The sequence below is a fragment of the Pteropus medius genome, unplaced genomic scaffold (assembly GCF_902729225.1).
Source record: "Pteropus medius unplaced genomic scaffold, Ma_sr-lr_union100, whole genome shotgun sequence".
NCBI classification, from domain to species: domain Eukaryota; kingdom Metazoa; phylum Chordata; class Mammalia; order Chiroptera; family Pteropodidae; genus Pteropus; species Pteropus medius.
The window spans coordinates 16,187,679-16,203,756 of record NW_024340849.1 but is presented as its reverse complement, the minus strand read 5'-3'; the positions used below and the strand labels follow the sequence as shown (position 1 = coordinate 16,203,756).

General features: G+C 37.7%; 1 protein-coding gene across 1 annotated transcript in view; it reads left to right on the top strand.

The window, feature by feature from the left end:
• The window catches only part of DCC (DCC netrin 1 receptor), a 983,855-nt gene that overhangs the window by 682,085 nt on the left and 285,692 nt on the right, over window positions 1–16,078 (top strand). Inside the window, exon 9 of the mRNA XM_039841340.1 lies at window positions 12,288–12,442. Coding sequence (XP_039697274.1) covers window positions 12,288–12,442 — 155 coding nt within the window. The remainder of the gene's footprint in view (window positions 1–12,287; window positions 12,443–16,078) is intronic.

The following is a 16,078-nucleotide window of genomic DNA, read 5'->3' as shown; positions in this document are numbered from 1 at the left end:
GTGCCCCGATGAGCTCTAGTTGTTCTCAGGGTTGAGCTCACCCCAGTCCTGGCTATCATCATTCATTCTTGTGGAGAAGAATGGTCTAGGTGGCCGTCAAAAGTATTCTAGTGCCTATTGAAGTGCTAGTAGAGAGCATGTGGGGGGAAGCTGGGATTCAAGGGTGAGGCTTCTGGTCCCTCTAATTTGTGAGTGCTTTAAACACATGACGATCTTTAGGAACACCTTGGGGGTTTGAAACAGACAACAATGGTTGGGCTGGCCAGAGTGGTATTCAGTTCAAAATGCTGCAGTGTGATAACCAGATGGAACAGTACAACTTCTTTCACGCTGTGTCTCAAAATACTTTCCTTTCTAGTTCACAGCAACAGTTAAAGTATATCCTTTTTTTTAAGTTTCTTTTTTCCTCCCCACAGTTTGACCTGGCCTTAAAATGAAAGGAGAGAAACACACACACACACACACACACACACACACACAGCGCCTGTGTTCCATAAGATCATTCATTACCATGAAGAAACAGGCATTTGTTTTAGTCTTATCTCTGCGTCTGTTTAACTCTGTGACCTTTTGATAAGTCTCATAAGCTCTTTGGATCTCAGTGTGTACAGTTGTGAGAGCCGGAGGTAATCATTCTTGCCCAGTTGTCTTGATGTATCCCCATGGATTTCGTGGAGGCTTCTTAAATCTAACCTGTCCAAAATCATCCTCACTGCCTCTTCCTTAAATATACTTTTTCTTCTCTTTTCTTATATTAGTACCTTTTTATAGTTTATATTAGTTTATATTAGTACCTTTTATCCTGATGACCAAAAAGGGGCAGAGGGAAACCCAAGTCATGTTTTACTCCTCTCTGGCTCTCAGTAGTGCCCTTAGTCATCAAATCCTGTCAGATCCAATTTGGCCCCGGCTCAGCCATGCTCTTTTTATTCTGTGTTCTTCATTGTCACTTACCTGATCTCTGACAATAGCTTCTCACCTCCTAATCCATCCTCCTCACTGTCTGTAGTTATCTTTTTGAAAGACAGTTTGGATCACTCACTCCACTGCTAAAAAATGTGAAGGTTCTTACATTTAAATATAAAATTTTTACATTAAGACATGCACGTAATAACTTTCAGACTCCTTTAAAGAAGTCTCTCTCTAAACCATCTACAGGTAGAATGTGGTTTCTATAATCTGTAATGGTTAAAATATATCACTGAGTTCCAAATGGCTAGATTTGGAAATGGAACTACTGTTTGTCAGATGTGTGACTTCTGTGTATTTGATTATGTCAAAAAAAAAAAAACAAGAATAACATCTTTCTGCTATAATTGACAAAGGGAAGATAAATTCTAACTCTCATAACTAATTGAAAGAATTCAAGTGAAGCATCCAGGTCAGTCACTGCACATAGGCAGGATGGAGGGGCTTGAAATACTGTGAGCTCAGAGACAATATAGAAAAAAAGACTGCAAATAATGTTTAAAGGGTGGTAGGTAGGTAATGATGATGATGATAATAATAATAATAATAATAATAATAACAACAACAACAACAACAACAAGTTGGTACTTTTTAAGGAACCATTTATTTTCATAACTGCTCACTGTTTCCTACTTATAAGACCATTTTATCCTTTCTTTATCTATTGAAATCTTGTCTTCCCAGCCCAAAGATCAATCCTTAGTTCCCCCGAGGCTGGTCACTTCTGTGGTCATATCAGGGTCCAGAGTCCTCAACACCAATCACTGCAGCCTCTCCGTGATCTCTGTTCAGATATCACACTTTCATCTCACCCGCTAGAAGTTTATTTTCCTGTCTTCTCTTTAAGACTCTGATTACAGCAAACCTTCGAGTCCATAGAGACCAACAATTCAGTGATTCTACAGTGTTTTCATTATTTCTTATCTTTCATGTTTTCCTTGTTAAATAGCTAAAATCTCATGGCCAATTATTATAAACACCAATGTTTTGCTTGCCACTCTCTCATTTCATATTGATTTCTTGGCAAATACCAACCCACATAAATGTAATTTTCTACCTACTCTTTACTTGCACACGTGTAGTGAATATAACAGGAAGAAAATATATAACTGTTCTGACTAGTCTTTAAATTCGTAACTATTCATCTTAAGTCGCCCCTTAATTCTGTCAGAGATTGTATTACACATATCTGTCAACCTCTCTCACACATGCTTCTAATAATATTTCATACCTTTTCTCTCTTCTCAAATCTCTAACACCTTCCCTCTTCCATCACTCTTAGTTGACCTGGCTTCTCATTTCCTGAAAAATAGTAGCAATCAGAATGGAAGTTCTATAAGCTTCCATATCTAATTTAACTACCCCAGTGTGTCTTTAAGTGTATAATCTGCCTTTCCTAAAATTTCTGTAACAGAACCGCACAGACTCTTAACTAAGTTCAAACCTTCACTTCTGCACTAGATCCCACCCTTCCTTACAAACAAAACTTCGGCCATTTTTTCTCTCTCCTCATCATTGATTTTTCCCACTCTTGTGGGTCACGTCCATCAGCGTACAAGCAGGCAGTTGTATTTTTTTCTCTCAACGAATTCTCCCTTGATCCCATTTCTCTCTCCTCTATCACTCCATTCTCTGTTCCTTTTTGTAGCAATGTTCCAGGAATTGTCTAACTGTTTTCCAAAACCTTACCTCATATTCTAATCATGATTCTGTCACTAGAATATCAGTCACTCCTCTTATCAGAATTTACCAGTGACCTCCATGGTGCTAAACCAAGTAGTCAGTTTCTGGCTCTCACGTGACTTTAATAGTCAGCAAATTTTGTCACATTTGATTACTCCCCTAATCTTGAACTCATTCTTCCCTGGGTTCTATTACACACAGTCTCCCAGTTCTACTCCAGTGCCTCTGGCTATTGATTTTTGGGCTCTTTTACTTTTTACTCCCAATCATCCTAACCTGTGAATATGGGCTTGTCCTAATACAGAAGCTTTGGAGATTTTTTTTTTTCATTCAGTTTGGGACTTTAAATTTTGTCATTATGCTGATGTCTTCGAAAGATGTATCTCTGGTCCTGATGTTTTCCCTGCATCATGCATCCACATTCCTACTTGAATTTTCAACTTAGATTTCCACGAGTGTGTCAAACTTATAATCAAAACCAAATACTTGTTTTCCTCCAACCCAAACCCCCCTTCAAATACTTTATCATTCCAGTAGTTCCTCCATCTCAGTGAAATCTATGTATTTCTCATTAATCAGGCCAGAATCCTTGGAGTATTCCTTAATCCTTTTTCTTACATCCTATACCAAATTCATCATCAAATCTTGGCAATACTGTCAAAATACATCTTGAATCCATGAAACAATATGATACTTGATTTGCTACAAAATAATACTAATGGTTATGACTTCATTCTTTGGTCTGAGTGATGGGAATAAAATGGTTTATTATATTATTGCCTAATTTTTACATCATCCATAATGGTATCTTCCATAATAAAAAAGTTAAAATCAAATAAATAAATAAATAAATATAAATAAAACATATGATATCACTTCTTGCCCCATCTGACTACCATCAAGTCTCATCTGAACTATGCCAAGAAACCTCCCAAATCATTTCTCAGTGTAGCAGCTAGAGTAAACCTTTAAACACATATGTCAGACGGTGTCATTCTTCTGCTTCAGAACCCTCCAGTGACTCCCTGTCTCATTCGGAATAAAAACAGAAGTCCTCCTGCTCTGGCCCCTTGTCACCTTTCTAGCTTTATCACTTCCTAGTCTTACTATTTTCTTACTAGTTTCTTACTCCTCTGAATATACCAAGAATCCTCCGCTTTCAAGACCTTTGCACTTGCTGTTCAATCTGCCTAGAATGCTTCTCCCCTCAGAGATCTACGAGGATTATTCTCTAACTTCCACTAAGTCTTCGCCAAAATGACACCTTTCCTGGGAGGTCTGACCTGACCCCTACGTTCCCTATGCCCTTTTCCCTATGGCCTTAATTTTCTTCACAGCTTTATTACCTTCTACTTATTGCTTCCTGAATCCCCTTTCTTGCCACCAGAATATAAGCTTCATGTGGGCAGGGATGTTTTTATCTCCTTTATTCATTGAGCTGTTCTCAGCATTTAGAGGAACACCTAACCCATAGTAAATGCAAAATACTTGTTGAATTGAAGCCCTAACTGAAATGTCAATTACTATGTGAAACTCTCCAAGGTCCTCCAGGTCCATAGTCATCAATTTCTCCTTCATCCTCCCCTTTTACTTTGATGACATCGCTATTGTAGCATATGCATGCAACCTTTTGTCAGGTTTTGGGTGTGTGTGAGTATGTGTATATTTCCCTCCCTGATGATTGAGACTAATTATTATTTATAATTCCGTACCCAAGTATCTAGTTTCATGACTTCTGGAGACATTTACTGATTGGAACAGATGTAGTAAAGGCGGCAGAGATACAGATGTGGTATTCTTAATAGATTTTTTTCCTTAACTGATAAACAAATTGTGCAGATGAGGAGGATGAATAAACTGCAGTTCAAGAAAAACTTCTTTTTTTTTTCATTGAGAGAAAAAAAGTTGATTTTGAAATTCGATTTCAATATCCTGGTTCATTTTGTGTTTTCTAGCTCTCTACTAGAGTGAATATATGCCATATGTTTCTGAGCTGTTAGCGGTGATGCTCATTTGCTCATATTCATTTATTCAGCTCCTTAACAAAATAGCTTTTTAGAAGGCAGTGGATTGGATGTTTGCCTTGGATTAGCAATGACTTCGTCAGGCACATTATTCTAGCTCAAATTATCATTAATCTCTCTGACTGGTTAAGGGTGTCAATAATGCAAGTGCATTTTTTTTTTTTTTTAATTTCAGCTCTTTGGGTGCTTTCATTCCATAAACCAGAGAGTAGCATAAATTCTAGAAATTGGAAGCCAGAATTCACAGAGACAGAATTCCTTCGGGGATATCCAACTGTCCCCTCCTAGGACCTAAAAATCACTAGAGTTGAAAGTGATCTTGGGAATCATAGTCCAGCTTCCTTTTACTTTGTACTTAAGGATGGTGCTTAGGGGAGGGAGGGCTAAATCCCTCGCCTAAGGCCACAGAGTAAGCAGGAATAATGAGAGCAGGCATTTATTGAGCCCTTACTGTGCCAGATACCAAACTAAGCATCTTATGTCAATTATCTATTTAATCTTCACAGCAAAACATCATCCAGATGAGGCTTAAAGAAGTTTACACCTCTGTCATAGAGCTAGTAAGTGGTAGAACCAGGATTTAAGGCAGACCTGACTCCAACACCAGGTGTTCTCAATCGTTTCCTCCTAAGTGGATTAACCTGGAAGAGAAAGAAGCTTCATCTTTGTAGGATTATGACATGGATTTCTTCTATAGCCTTATTTCTGATAATTTTCTGACTTAATGGCCAAGTTGATATGCGTCATTTATTTACCACATATAAACCACAATAGCAGACTCTTTAATGTATATATAGAATATTGTACGTCCCATTTAATAATCTAAAATTACTATGGAGTATGACAGTGTAGGTGAAAGATGAAGGCTGTGCAGCTCTGGAATTGAACTGCAAGAGTTTCAAACCTGACTCTGAATTTTACGAGCCGTGTAGCTTTGGGTCACATACTGGTGCCTTACTTCCCTCATGTGGGATAATAATCGTATCTGACATGTAAGATTGTGATGAGTGTTAGATTAAGAAAAAGTGCCTAAACACTTGTTCGTTGCCTGGTGCATCAAAAGCACTCGATTCTTCTTCGCTAGTGCCGTGTGCAAATCATCCTGTGGGTTGGAAACGGAAATCAATGAAATACAGATATTTCCTAATTCATATTGAGAAAGGATTTTATCACTTTCACAAGCATTAGCCCATTTGATCCTCAGATAAGGCAGATATGATAATCTGCACATTACAGAAGAGGATGCCTTGCTCTGTTCAGAAAGTCTAAAAAATATTGGCTAAGGAGCACACGACTAGTAAATATTAAAAGCAGGACTTAAATACAAGATTTCTAGCCCAGTGATCTCCTCACTATACCATACAAAGTAAAAGATATTTTTCGTAAAAGAGGTACATATAAAGTACTGTGGGAGTTCAGAAGAGAGAGTGAAAACACTTTCATGAGCATCATTCAATTTAATCCTCACAATAACCCTGTGAGGTATGCAGATAAGGACCGGTATCTTCATTTTGCAAATGAAGCAGGGTAGCTCCAAGATAGCCCCTGACTTGCTCAAGGTCATATACTTATTTTGTGGCAGAACAAAGACTGTACTGAGTCTTTGCAATTGCAACACTGTATGCTTTATATTGCTTTATGCTGCCTCAGAAACCTGTCCTCACTGCTCAGGATTAGAGACCGGCTTTCCATGATTGACATGGAGGATTCATTTCAGAATTCACTGTGCATTAGGTTTTCAACATGGTGTTTACATATTCTTTCCCTGCTCTTCAGAGTAGAGGACTGTGCAGCGGATGAAGCTTGTTGTCTAGGAAGGGAGTGTGTTGTGATGGAAAGAAATCCAAAGCAGCACATTTCTGGCCCTGACTTAGAGCTTGGCAGAGTTAGCCCTCCTCTCACTCTGCCTCTCTGTAAAATGTAGAAGCCCTGTCCTTTCTGCCTCAAAATGTTCTTAGATCATCGAATGAGAGAACAGTAATTGAATTCTTCCAATGGATTGAAGATATGTTGAAAAATGAAACATGCCATCTACAAATGCCATACATAAATGAATGACCATTATTCACTTATGAGTTGACTATGTCCAGCTTTGTGTTGGAAATAATAGAGAAGCCAACAGTCTCTTTGCAAGCGGTTTAGCAACATTGGGAGGATCATTTGACTGATGAATATATAGCTACACACTGAGTTAAAAGCTCTAAAGGAAAGGACAATGCCTCTGTAGAAGTTAAGAAATCAAATGTCTAGGCCATAATCAGATTTGCATTTTGAAAAGAAGACAGTAGCTGCAGAGTGGAAGTTAGACCAGAAGTCAGCCAGTGGGTGTTGGGAAGCCAGTTAGCAGGCCGTTGCAGAAGTCCAGGCAAGAGATGATGGTGGATCAGACCAAGGGTGTGTCAGTGGAGATGGAGCAGTAGAGCCAGATTCTAGAGATGTTTAGGAAGCAAAATTGACAGGACCAGGTAATGGATTAGACATTAGTGGTGAGAGAAAGGAGGTTTTCAAGGATAGTTCCTAGGTCTCTGAGTTATTTAAATGGGTGGATGGGAGGGCAATTTGCTGAGAGGAGGATGCTGGAAAAGATCCAGGTTTGGAACGAAGGGCATAAATTCAGTTTTAAGCATCTTGGTTTGACATACGTTTACAGTATTTAAGTGAGAATGTCAAGTAGGACCTTGAAAATAAGAAACGAGAGCTCTGAGGAGAAGTTTAGGCTAGATACATACATGCATACACACATACATACACGCACACACAGATATGCGAGCATATAGATAACTGCAGCTAGAGAAGGATAAGATGCGTCATCCCCCAAAAATAGAATGAGAAGAGGACTCAGAACAGAGTCATTAACTGTGGGGGCATTGGCTGAAACTAAACAAAATAAATAATTTGAAACCATGAAGCTTTTTTTTTTTCCATAAAAACATAGCTGTTTATTTGTTGTTGCAGTAGCTATTTGTTATGTTACTAGTTTCTTGGATATTTTCTAGATTCTGAAACAGAAATTACATTAAAACAAGTTTTTCAAAAGCCTGTTTCTGAGACTATGCTTTTTTTTAACAATTCAAGAAAAAAAAAAACAAAATTTTTAACCAAAATGTAGTGGAAATACCTCTGACCAAGAAAATGATCTCCATTCCGCACTGTGCTTTGTCTGGTGGTGAATCACCTCTGAACCGACTTTCTCTTCAAGATAGCACTGATTCCAAAGCCTATGGTTCTGGGGTAATGAGAAGCATGGCATCTGGGTGGCTGTTGCTGTTGTCACTTTGAACCCTAAAAAGGGTTGATCCTGCAAGAAAAAAAAATTCAGCTTTGAAATCTCATTCTTGCTTTCACTAAAGTAATAAAAAATGCATGTGGAGTGAATAAAAGATGTTAAAAACTTTTACATGAAAAAAAAAAAAGTAGTTCCTTCCTCACAAAGGAACATTAATATAACTCTTCTCCCTTGAAGCAACTAATTAGGTATTCCATACATCAAGACAGCATTTGTCGCTCACCTCACAGCTGTAACTAAATGTTACCGCCCTGGTACCTTAGGCAAGACAAAATGTGTTTACTTAATATGTAAACTAGAGAGGTTGTTACGAATGTTCCACTAAGAGACAGTATCATGCTTAATCTTTAAACTCTGTTTACTTCTGAAATGTAAGTAAGCACTGAATTCAGCTAAAACACACACATATACACACAGGTGATTTTTTATTCCCAATAAAGAATATTAGATTAGAAAGACTTCTTTGAGTCAATCCCACTCGCTCTGTTTTTAAATAATGAAAATAAGATCCAGGAAGGTGAGTGGCACGCCGAAGGCCACCTGACCAAGCTGGGATGGAATCCGGAATTGAGAACCTAGCTCTCTAAGCGTTTATGAGATCATAATATGTGGAAATATTATGCAGTTATTCTATTAAAATATTTTTCATTTAGTTGTGCATTTACTTTTTAAAAAATGTGAGCACCAGCAACATAGCCATTCTTTATACTCCATGGGCATATATACTGTCAATAAAATGGGAGTGGAATATGTCTTCTCTTCTAAAATTATTCATGATTGAGTCAAAGAGATGGATGTATCCATTAATACAGTGGGCTGTGTGCTACAGTAGATGTGTAAACCAAGATCAACAAATGCACAAAAGAGAGATGATTTCATGCTACTGACATCATGGTAGGAACCTCCAGTCAGGAGATTTCATCTGAGTTGGATTTGAAGAATGAACAAGCTTTTGGCAAACCAAAAAGAAACCGAGTCGGGAGAAGGTAACTCCAGTCTAATTGAAATGAAACAAAACGAAATGAATGAAAGGCAGAATGACAAAAGACAGAGAAGCAGGGATGGATATGGTGTTGTTGCAAGGCACAGTGACTCATTGCAGATGAGTGTGCAAAGGTTTCAGCCACCTCTTGAAGGTCTTTGGATCTTGTCCCAAAGCTGAGATTGTATTAACCAGAGAATGACAGCCAGCGCCAGGTCTGAGGCAGGAAGTTGACGGATTGTATATGTTAGAAGAATTTATCTGTCACTAGAAGATAAAATGGGGAAAATAATGACACACACACACACACACACACACACACACACAAACCACACAAAAACTAGAAAAAGCTGTTATTATAAGGCATTACATTGTGAGTACAAATCAGAGCAGGGGCCTGTTCTAGACACAGGGGACTATAGCCTAACCAGAGTTAAGTCTCAGTGCCACCTGCTTAGGTTTGCATTTCATGTCTCCATGTTTCATTTCGTGCTGACTGAGCTCAGCATTATTGTTATTGGATCAAAGTTTGTACTCTTAGAACATAGCAGTTATTTTCCAGGAAACCTCAACCATGTAACCTAGAGCACCAAACACTAGGATTTATAAGGAAAAAATGCTACTTGTTAAGGAACTTTTCTTGGTCTCCCTGTAAAGGTCAAAGGGCAAGTTGCTTATAGCTTTTACAGCCAGGAGGAGGAGACAGACTGTATACTTATACTCTGGCTTTTTAGAGAATGGATTTATAGCAAGTATGGATTCTAGAAAGCACAGGTGACTTATTGCCTTTACTTCAGTCAACTTATCTTGAACTTCCCCTTTTTTATATGAATGATATTGTCATTGTTTGATTTTGAACATTTTCACTCGTGCATGCCAAAATTTTCTTGCCTCCTTTTTCCTTTGAAGAATGCCTGTTCAAAGGGGTATGCCAACAAGTCCTGGAAGACAGGTAGTTCATCTAAATTATTTAGTCGTTATAAAAATAAAGCCAATTTTGAGAGCTGTCTTTCTTTATAGGTACCCAAGAAGTATGGTATGCAAATATGAGCTTCAATGACAACCATGTTGCTCAAAGGTCTAGAAGAGATATTATGAAATGACTTGTGTCGGATCATAGACAGGTTCCCCCTCGCAGTGGTTTCTCAATGCCCAGTGTGCCTTCCTCCCCTTTAGCGTCTCATGTTTTCTACCCAAAGTGCCAATGATCCAAATAGGCCCCTCCTTTTACCATTACTGTCGAATGATATCAGTACTAGATGTAGAGGATAAAGCCCCAGATTTCATTCATAACTGTGATATCCATTAACTGTGAGTCTTCTGGGCGTGGGGGGAGGCGATTCTCTAAATCTCCTTTTACCTCTGTAAAATAATGATAATAAAACCTATATAAAAGTGCTACACGAGGCAATATATAAATATAAAATATAAATATAAAAGCTCTTCTGCTGAAAGAAAAGTAAGCAAAAATCTACATCCATAAGGCATATAATATGATTGTAAGGATTTTCTTTTAAAAAGCAACTTATTGTCCTAAATAATCTAAGTTTGGTAGAATAGAGCAGTGTGATATGTGGTACATGGGAACATTACCTTTCCCCACTTTAGGTTACTGTTGAATCCCATCCAGACCCCTTCCCCACTATATGTCACAATTCAGCCTTGCAGGAACTTAATATAGTACTCATAAAGAAATACCTAAATCTTGGGCTATTCCAGATTCATACAGGATATTATTATTGTTGTTGTTGTTGTTGTTGTTATTGTTGTGATAAAATGTACATACCATAATATTTACAGTTTTAATGATTTCGAGTATAGGGTGCTGTGGCATTAAATGATTCACTTTGTTGTGCAACTATTAACACCTTCTATCTCCAGAACTTTCTCATCTAACATAAATGAAACTTTGTACTCATTAAATATTAACTTCTCATTCCTTCCACTCCCTAGCCCCTGGTGACCACCCAGAATGCATACTTTAATTATTAGCAGTACTAAATAAAATAATGCTAACTGCTATAAAAATAATGGCTCAAAACTATTTGACTCTATAAAGTAGAAAAAAGATGCTTAAAGACAGTTCTTTTTTAGTTCTTCAGCAGAATTTTTTTGCAAATTTTGACTTTTTGTCATCAATATATGTCTGAGGTCACTGTGCTTGCCTGCCTCAAGCCCACAGACAGAAAAAGAGGACTTGGGGGAAACCATATGTGTGTTTTTCCTGGAAACAGCACACATCGTCTTAACTCAGACTCGTTGGTTAAACTTAGTCACATAGCCCCAGGAATCACGATTCATGCCCTTAGAACTTTGTTTTTATTTTTCCTTTTGAAAGCCTAATTCGCCCTGGCGGGAAAATAGGATTCATTTGAAATATCTCCCAAAACAAATAAATAAAACAGAACAAAACAAAATTAAACAGAATGGTGAAATTAAAACGTACATTTAATTCCACTGAGATGTAAGAGATATTATCTAGAAATAGAAACCTTGAGAAACAGTGAGTAGCAAAGAAGGAGTTCCTTCTACATCCATTCGATTAATCACATGAGGCCAATGAGGATGTAAATGTCTAAAATCATGTGTGTCCTTAAAGAATACTTCAGCAGTTCTTGTTTCTTCTGTGTCAGCATTCATGTCCCTAGAGTTCATCTTTTCTTAATATATTTTGTAAATCCAACCGTGATCAGCAGATTGATTCATTTGTTTGGAACCACTGGGGAAGTTTTTAATTGGGAAATGAATTGGACACACGGGCGTGGCTCGAGGAACAAGGCAAGTAGACGCGTATTGTAGTTTCTCACCATGCAGAAGGGGATCTGCTTCCTTTCGCCAGTTGCTCTTAACGTAACTGCAGGAGCTCACTCTGCATGCACATCGGCACTTAGCATCTGCCTTTTCCTTTGGTACAATGAAAGAAAATGCATTGGTTGGCAATACAGACAAAGACCAATTTTTGGAATACTTGAAACTTCGATTTCTGTCATTAGCTGGATGTTTATGAAACGCAACTTCCTGTCTACATTCCAGATGTTTCTCCTTATTTTAATAGCTTTTTGTTGTGAGTTTGGATGCTCAGTTGTAAAGTGTCACGGGAAAAGACTTCAGGTTGCAAGTTTCATGGAAATGGCAAAAACTTGAACTCCCAAGTAACCGTACAGCACTTATTTGTGGGCCCTTCCAGGCAGTTTATTTCCCAGAATCTTGAATTACGTCCCAGAGTCAACATTCATGAATAAGCAACCTTCTGTTCCATCTCGCTCCTCTCGCACATTAACTAAGGTTTTGGCTAAAAGTATTCATGTTGGAATAATCTTTCTCTGCAACTTTTATTTCCCAGAGAACGAGCATTGAATACATCCCAGCCTGGGTCCCTTCAGCTAAATGTGGGAAACCTGAAGCCAGAAGCCATGTACACCTTCCGAGTTGTAGCTTACAACGAGTGGGGACCAGGGGAGAGTTCTCAGCCCATCAAAGTGGCCACTCAGCCTGAGTGTGAGTATGGAAAGGGAAGAGAACCATTTAGAAGGTATTTATTTTCACTGGCAATATCCTGGTCCTTTCATAGGAAGGAAATATCTGGAAAAACTGGAAGATTTTTGAAGCAACATATTTAACTTGAGGATCGTTACAGGTAAGATAACTTCTTAACAAAATGGCCTTCCCACTTAAGCCATGTCTCCGTAATGGCAAATTAACAACTATAAAGGTCTGAGCCATCCGGAGAATCTGTGTATTTACTTCCTACATAAGAGACTGACTTGTTCTACCTGCCAGTACTTTGTCGTCAGCGTCCAGTTTCAGCCTCCTTCATTGATTTTTCAGATTTTCCAAGTTTATCTATGAGAATGTAACACTGAAAGTAAAATAACAATGTCATAGCATTTCTAAGTACAGGGACTTATTAAGGAACTTAAACATGCACCAAATGCTCTCAAGAAGCTTCCCAAAGGGGAGCCGTGTCTCAAGAAACGTAAAGTGATCATGGCTATCAGGCAATCTCACTAGCCTCCAACTTAAATCACTGTGTTAAGCTACATGATCACAAAGTAAAGTGCCTGAATGTTCTTTGACTAAGTTATAATTTAGCGATTTCTACCTTCGTAAAGGAACAGCTCCCAAACTGTATGTACGAAAATTGTTACTGTATCTCATACAGTTTTGGTTTTTCTACGAATCGTCTAATGTAATTTGAAAATACTGATTACTGATGAACAGTTTGGCAGCTTTAATTTATTTAAAATGTTTAAAATTTGTTGAAGAGGTGAGAGCAGGAGCACGCCGATATGCAGTCTGGGTGCTGGTATCATGGTCGACACTTGGCACACTCTTCATTCTTCCTTCCATTTGGCCAACGCTACAAAGACAAGATGATGGCGAATTGGGGAGGAGGGGAACTGGGCTAAGCTGTATGCTGTACATGTCTTAGAAGTATTCGCCTCCAGAAATTAAACCTCAAACAGCATCTTAAAAGGCATAATAATGTGTAGGTTTCAGGTGGTCTTTAGGAAATGCAGGCTCCCAGGAAGGAGCAGCTAAATAATTTGCAAGACACAGAAGCTACAGCAGGGTATTAGGCCACGCTCCATGCAGGGCCCTCCTGAGCATGGGGCCTCTGCACCTTCTCTGGTTGTGTCCCCTTGAAGCTGGTCTACTTTTGGATTTTCTGTTCTTAAGAAGATTTTGTCGCTGTTGGGATTTAAATCACTAGATAATGTCATTTTTCTCTTCACAATGTCTATGTTAAGTCTCTACTTGAGCCTTCTTTATTGACTTACTCTTCATAGATCATATACAGAGAATTAATAACTTTTACACATATTTGGTATTTTTAATCTATAAAGTTAAATAAAAACAAATTAAGTGAAAATATATATTTTCAGAAATGATATATGCCATGTTATATACAGACTGATGGTTTAAAAACCCATCAAAAATTCTCTAAAAAAAATATCTTGGTCAATTTTCTAATGGTAGAACTTAAACTTTAGAAGCACGTTCATGTTCAAAGGATTGAATTTCTATGGATTATCCGAATTCTTCTCTTCCTAACCCCACTGGTATCCCTAACATTGTTTTAGTTTTCTGATAAAAATCCTAAGTAGTCAGCCTCACTTTCTAAGGCTAAGCAATGTTTTTTTTTTTCCTTCTTCTATCAATACCATTATTTCTAAGTACCAGTTTAAGAAATTAACTTCCAATGTTTTCTTTTTCTTTTTCTTTTTAACTCACTTTTTTTAATGCTAAGTTTTCCAAGACAAAAGACAGGAAAGTATTTTCTATTTTGACACTGATTAATAATGTTCCATTCCGTTAAAAAACAAGGGAAATTACTCAGGATACATTTTCTGCCATTTTTAGTATTATTAATTTAAAAAAATCAGTAATGATCTGTATCACACTTAAGTTTATAAAACAAAAACAGTGACATGATTTGATTAATAAGTACATTTAATGAACATCTACTCCATTCTTAACACTGCCCCACAGTCTGAAGCACTTAGAAAAGCACATATTTATCATGCTGGAACAGCTCTTGTGGATATCAGAAGCTTCTTGAGAAAGCAAATATTCTAAGTATATAATGATAAGAAGTTGTTAAATGAAATATTTCCAACCGAATCACCAATCAGCTGTGGGCCCATTACCTGTGATGGCTGAGGCATAATATCTAATTAATTTTTTATGCGGCCACCTTCTCAAACACAGTTTTATTACAGACAGCTGCCCCAGTCCTTTGTATACCACCCATTCCTCCTCATGCAGAAAGCAGTGAGAAAATTTGTGCAGTGGACCTTACTGGGCGCTGGCCTCTGTTAGCATTTACTTTCCTTAAAAATTAACATAAATGACGACAAGACACAAAATAGAAAAACTACATGCCTGGCTGAATAAAATATGGTATTGTCTCACGTAAGAAAATGAAAATGGAGAACTCTTCTGCTTTAGAAACACGAAAGAGCCTTGAATATTTGTCACTAAGGGTAGTGATATTGACCTCAGAACACTAACCATATTTTGGCCTTTCATAACAGCATTGTGCTATTAAGTCACCTCTATTTGTGCCACTGTGTGGAGTAAGAATTCTTCCCTTTGCAGAACATTGTTCATTTGCACAGTGATCCGATTCCGTTCCACTGAGAATTTCCATTTGGAAAATTAATCTCTTACTGAGTAGATAGGTAGGAACAATTCAGCCTGGGTAAACAGTATGTTTAGAATATCCTTTACACATTCAAAACAGTTAGCCGGTTCCTTCTATTCATTTTGATTAAGAGTACTGTATAGCTCACTTGCTGTCTTTATTGCAGACATTAGGATTAATAAGTTATGTTATCATGACTAATAGGTACTGCATGTGTATTTTATCTATTATTGTTAAAATAAAATTCCATTTTGGCAATTTAAAAATATTTCTAGCATAAGGAGCACTTCCTCTTCTCCAAGCCTGCTCAGTAGTACTCCAGTTGCTGGGGAAGATGGAACATCCCAGAGATCCTGTGTTTTCATTTCCTGTCCCACCCTCGCTCATACCCATCCCTCCCTTCCCCTCTCATCCCTCTTCCTCTCTCTCCTTTTCCCTCTCTCTACTTCTCCTCCTCCATTCATCCTCTTTCTTTCTGTCTGTCTGTCTGTCTCTCTCCTTCTTATAAGTTGATCTTTCTGTGTTTTTAGAAGTACAAAGGCTGATTTTGTTATTTGGCTAGACTATCAGAATTTTAAAGACAAGGAGGTTAGGGGAACGTTTCCATCATTATTTCTCTCCTTCACAAAATGATCTTTTGAAAATGGCTCTCATCTGGTTATGCATTTGGTTGCTTCTTTTATCATTGTTTTTCTAAATGTGATGTAATCGTACATTAAAATCACATAGCTTTTATACAAATTGAATTCAAGTTTTCCATATTATTTGAAAATATCAACTCTATTATGAAAACCATATTCTCGAGGAATAAACACTAATGGAAAATATGTCTGAAATATAAATCAGCCAGCAACTGTTTCCAAAAGTGCATACATTTTGCAGTAATCATTTAAAGAGATCAACAACCTAAGATCCACTTTATGAAATAATCACCCAGAATAGAAAGGCTTGATTTATAGAAAGGTTTGTGTCCACTGATTATATCT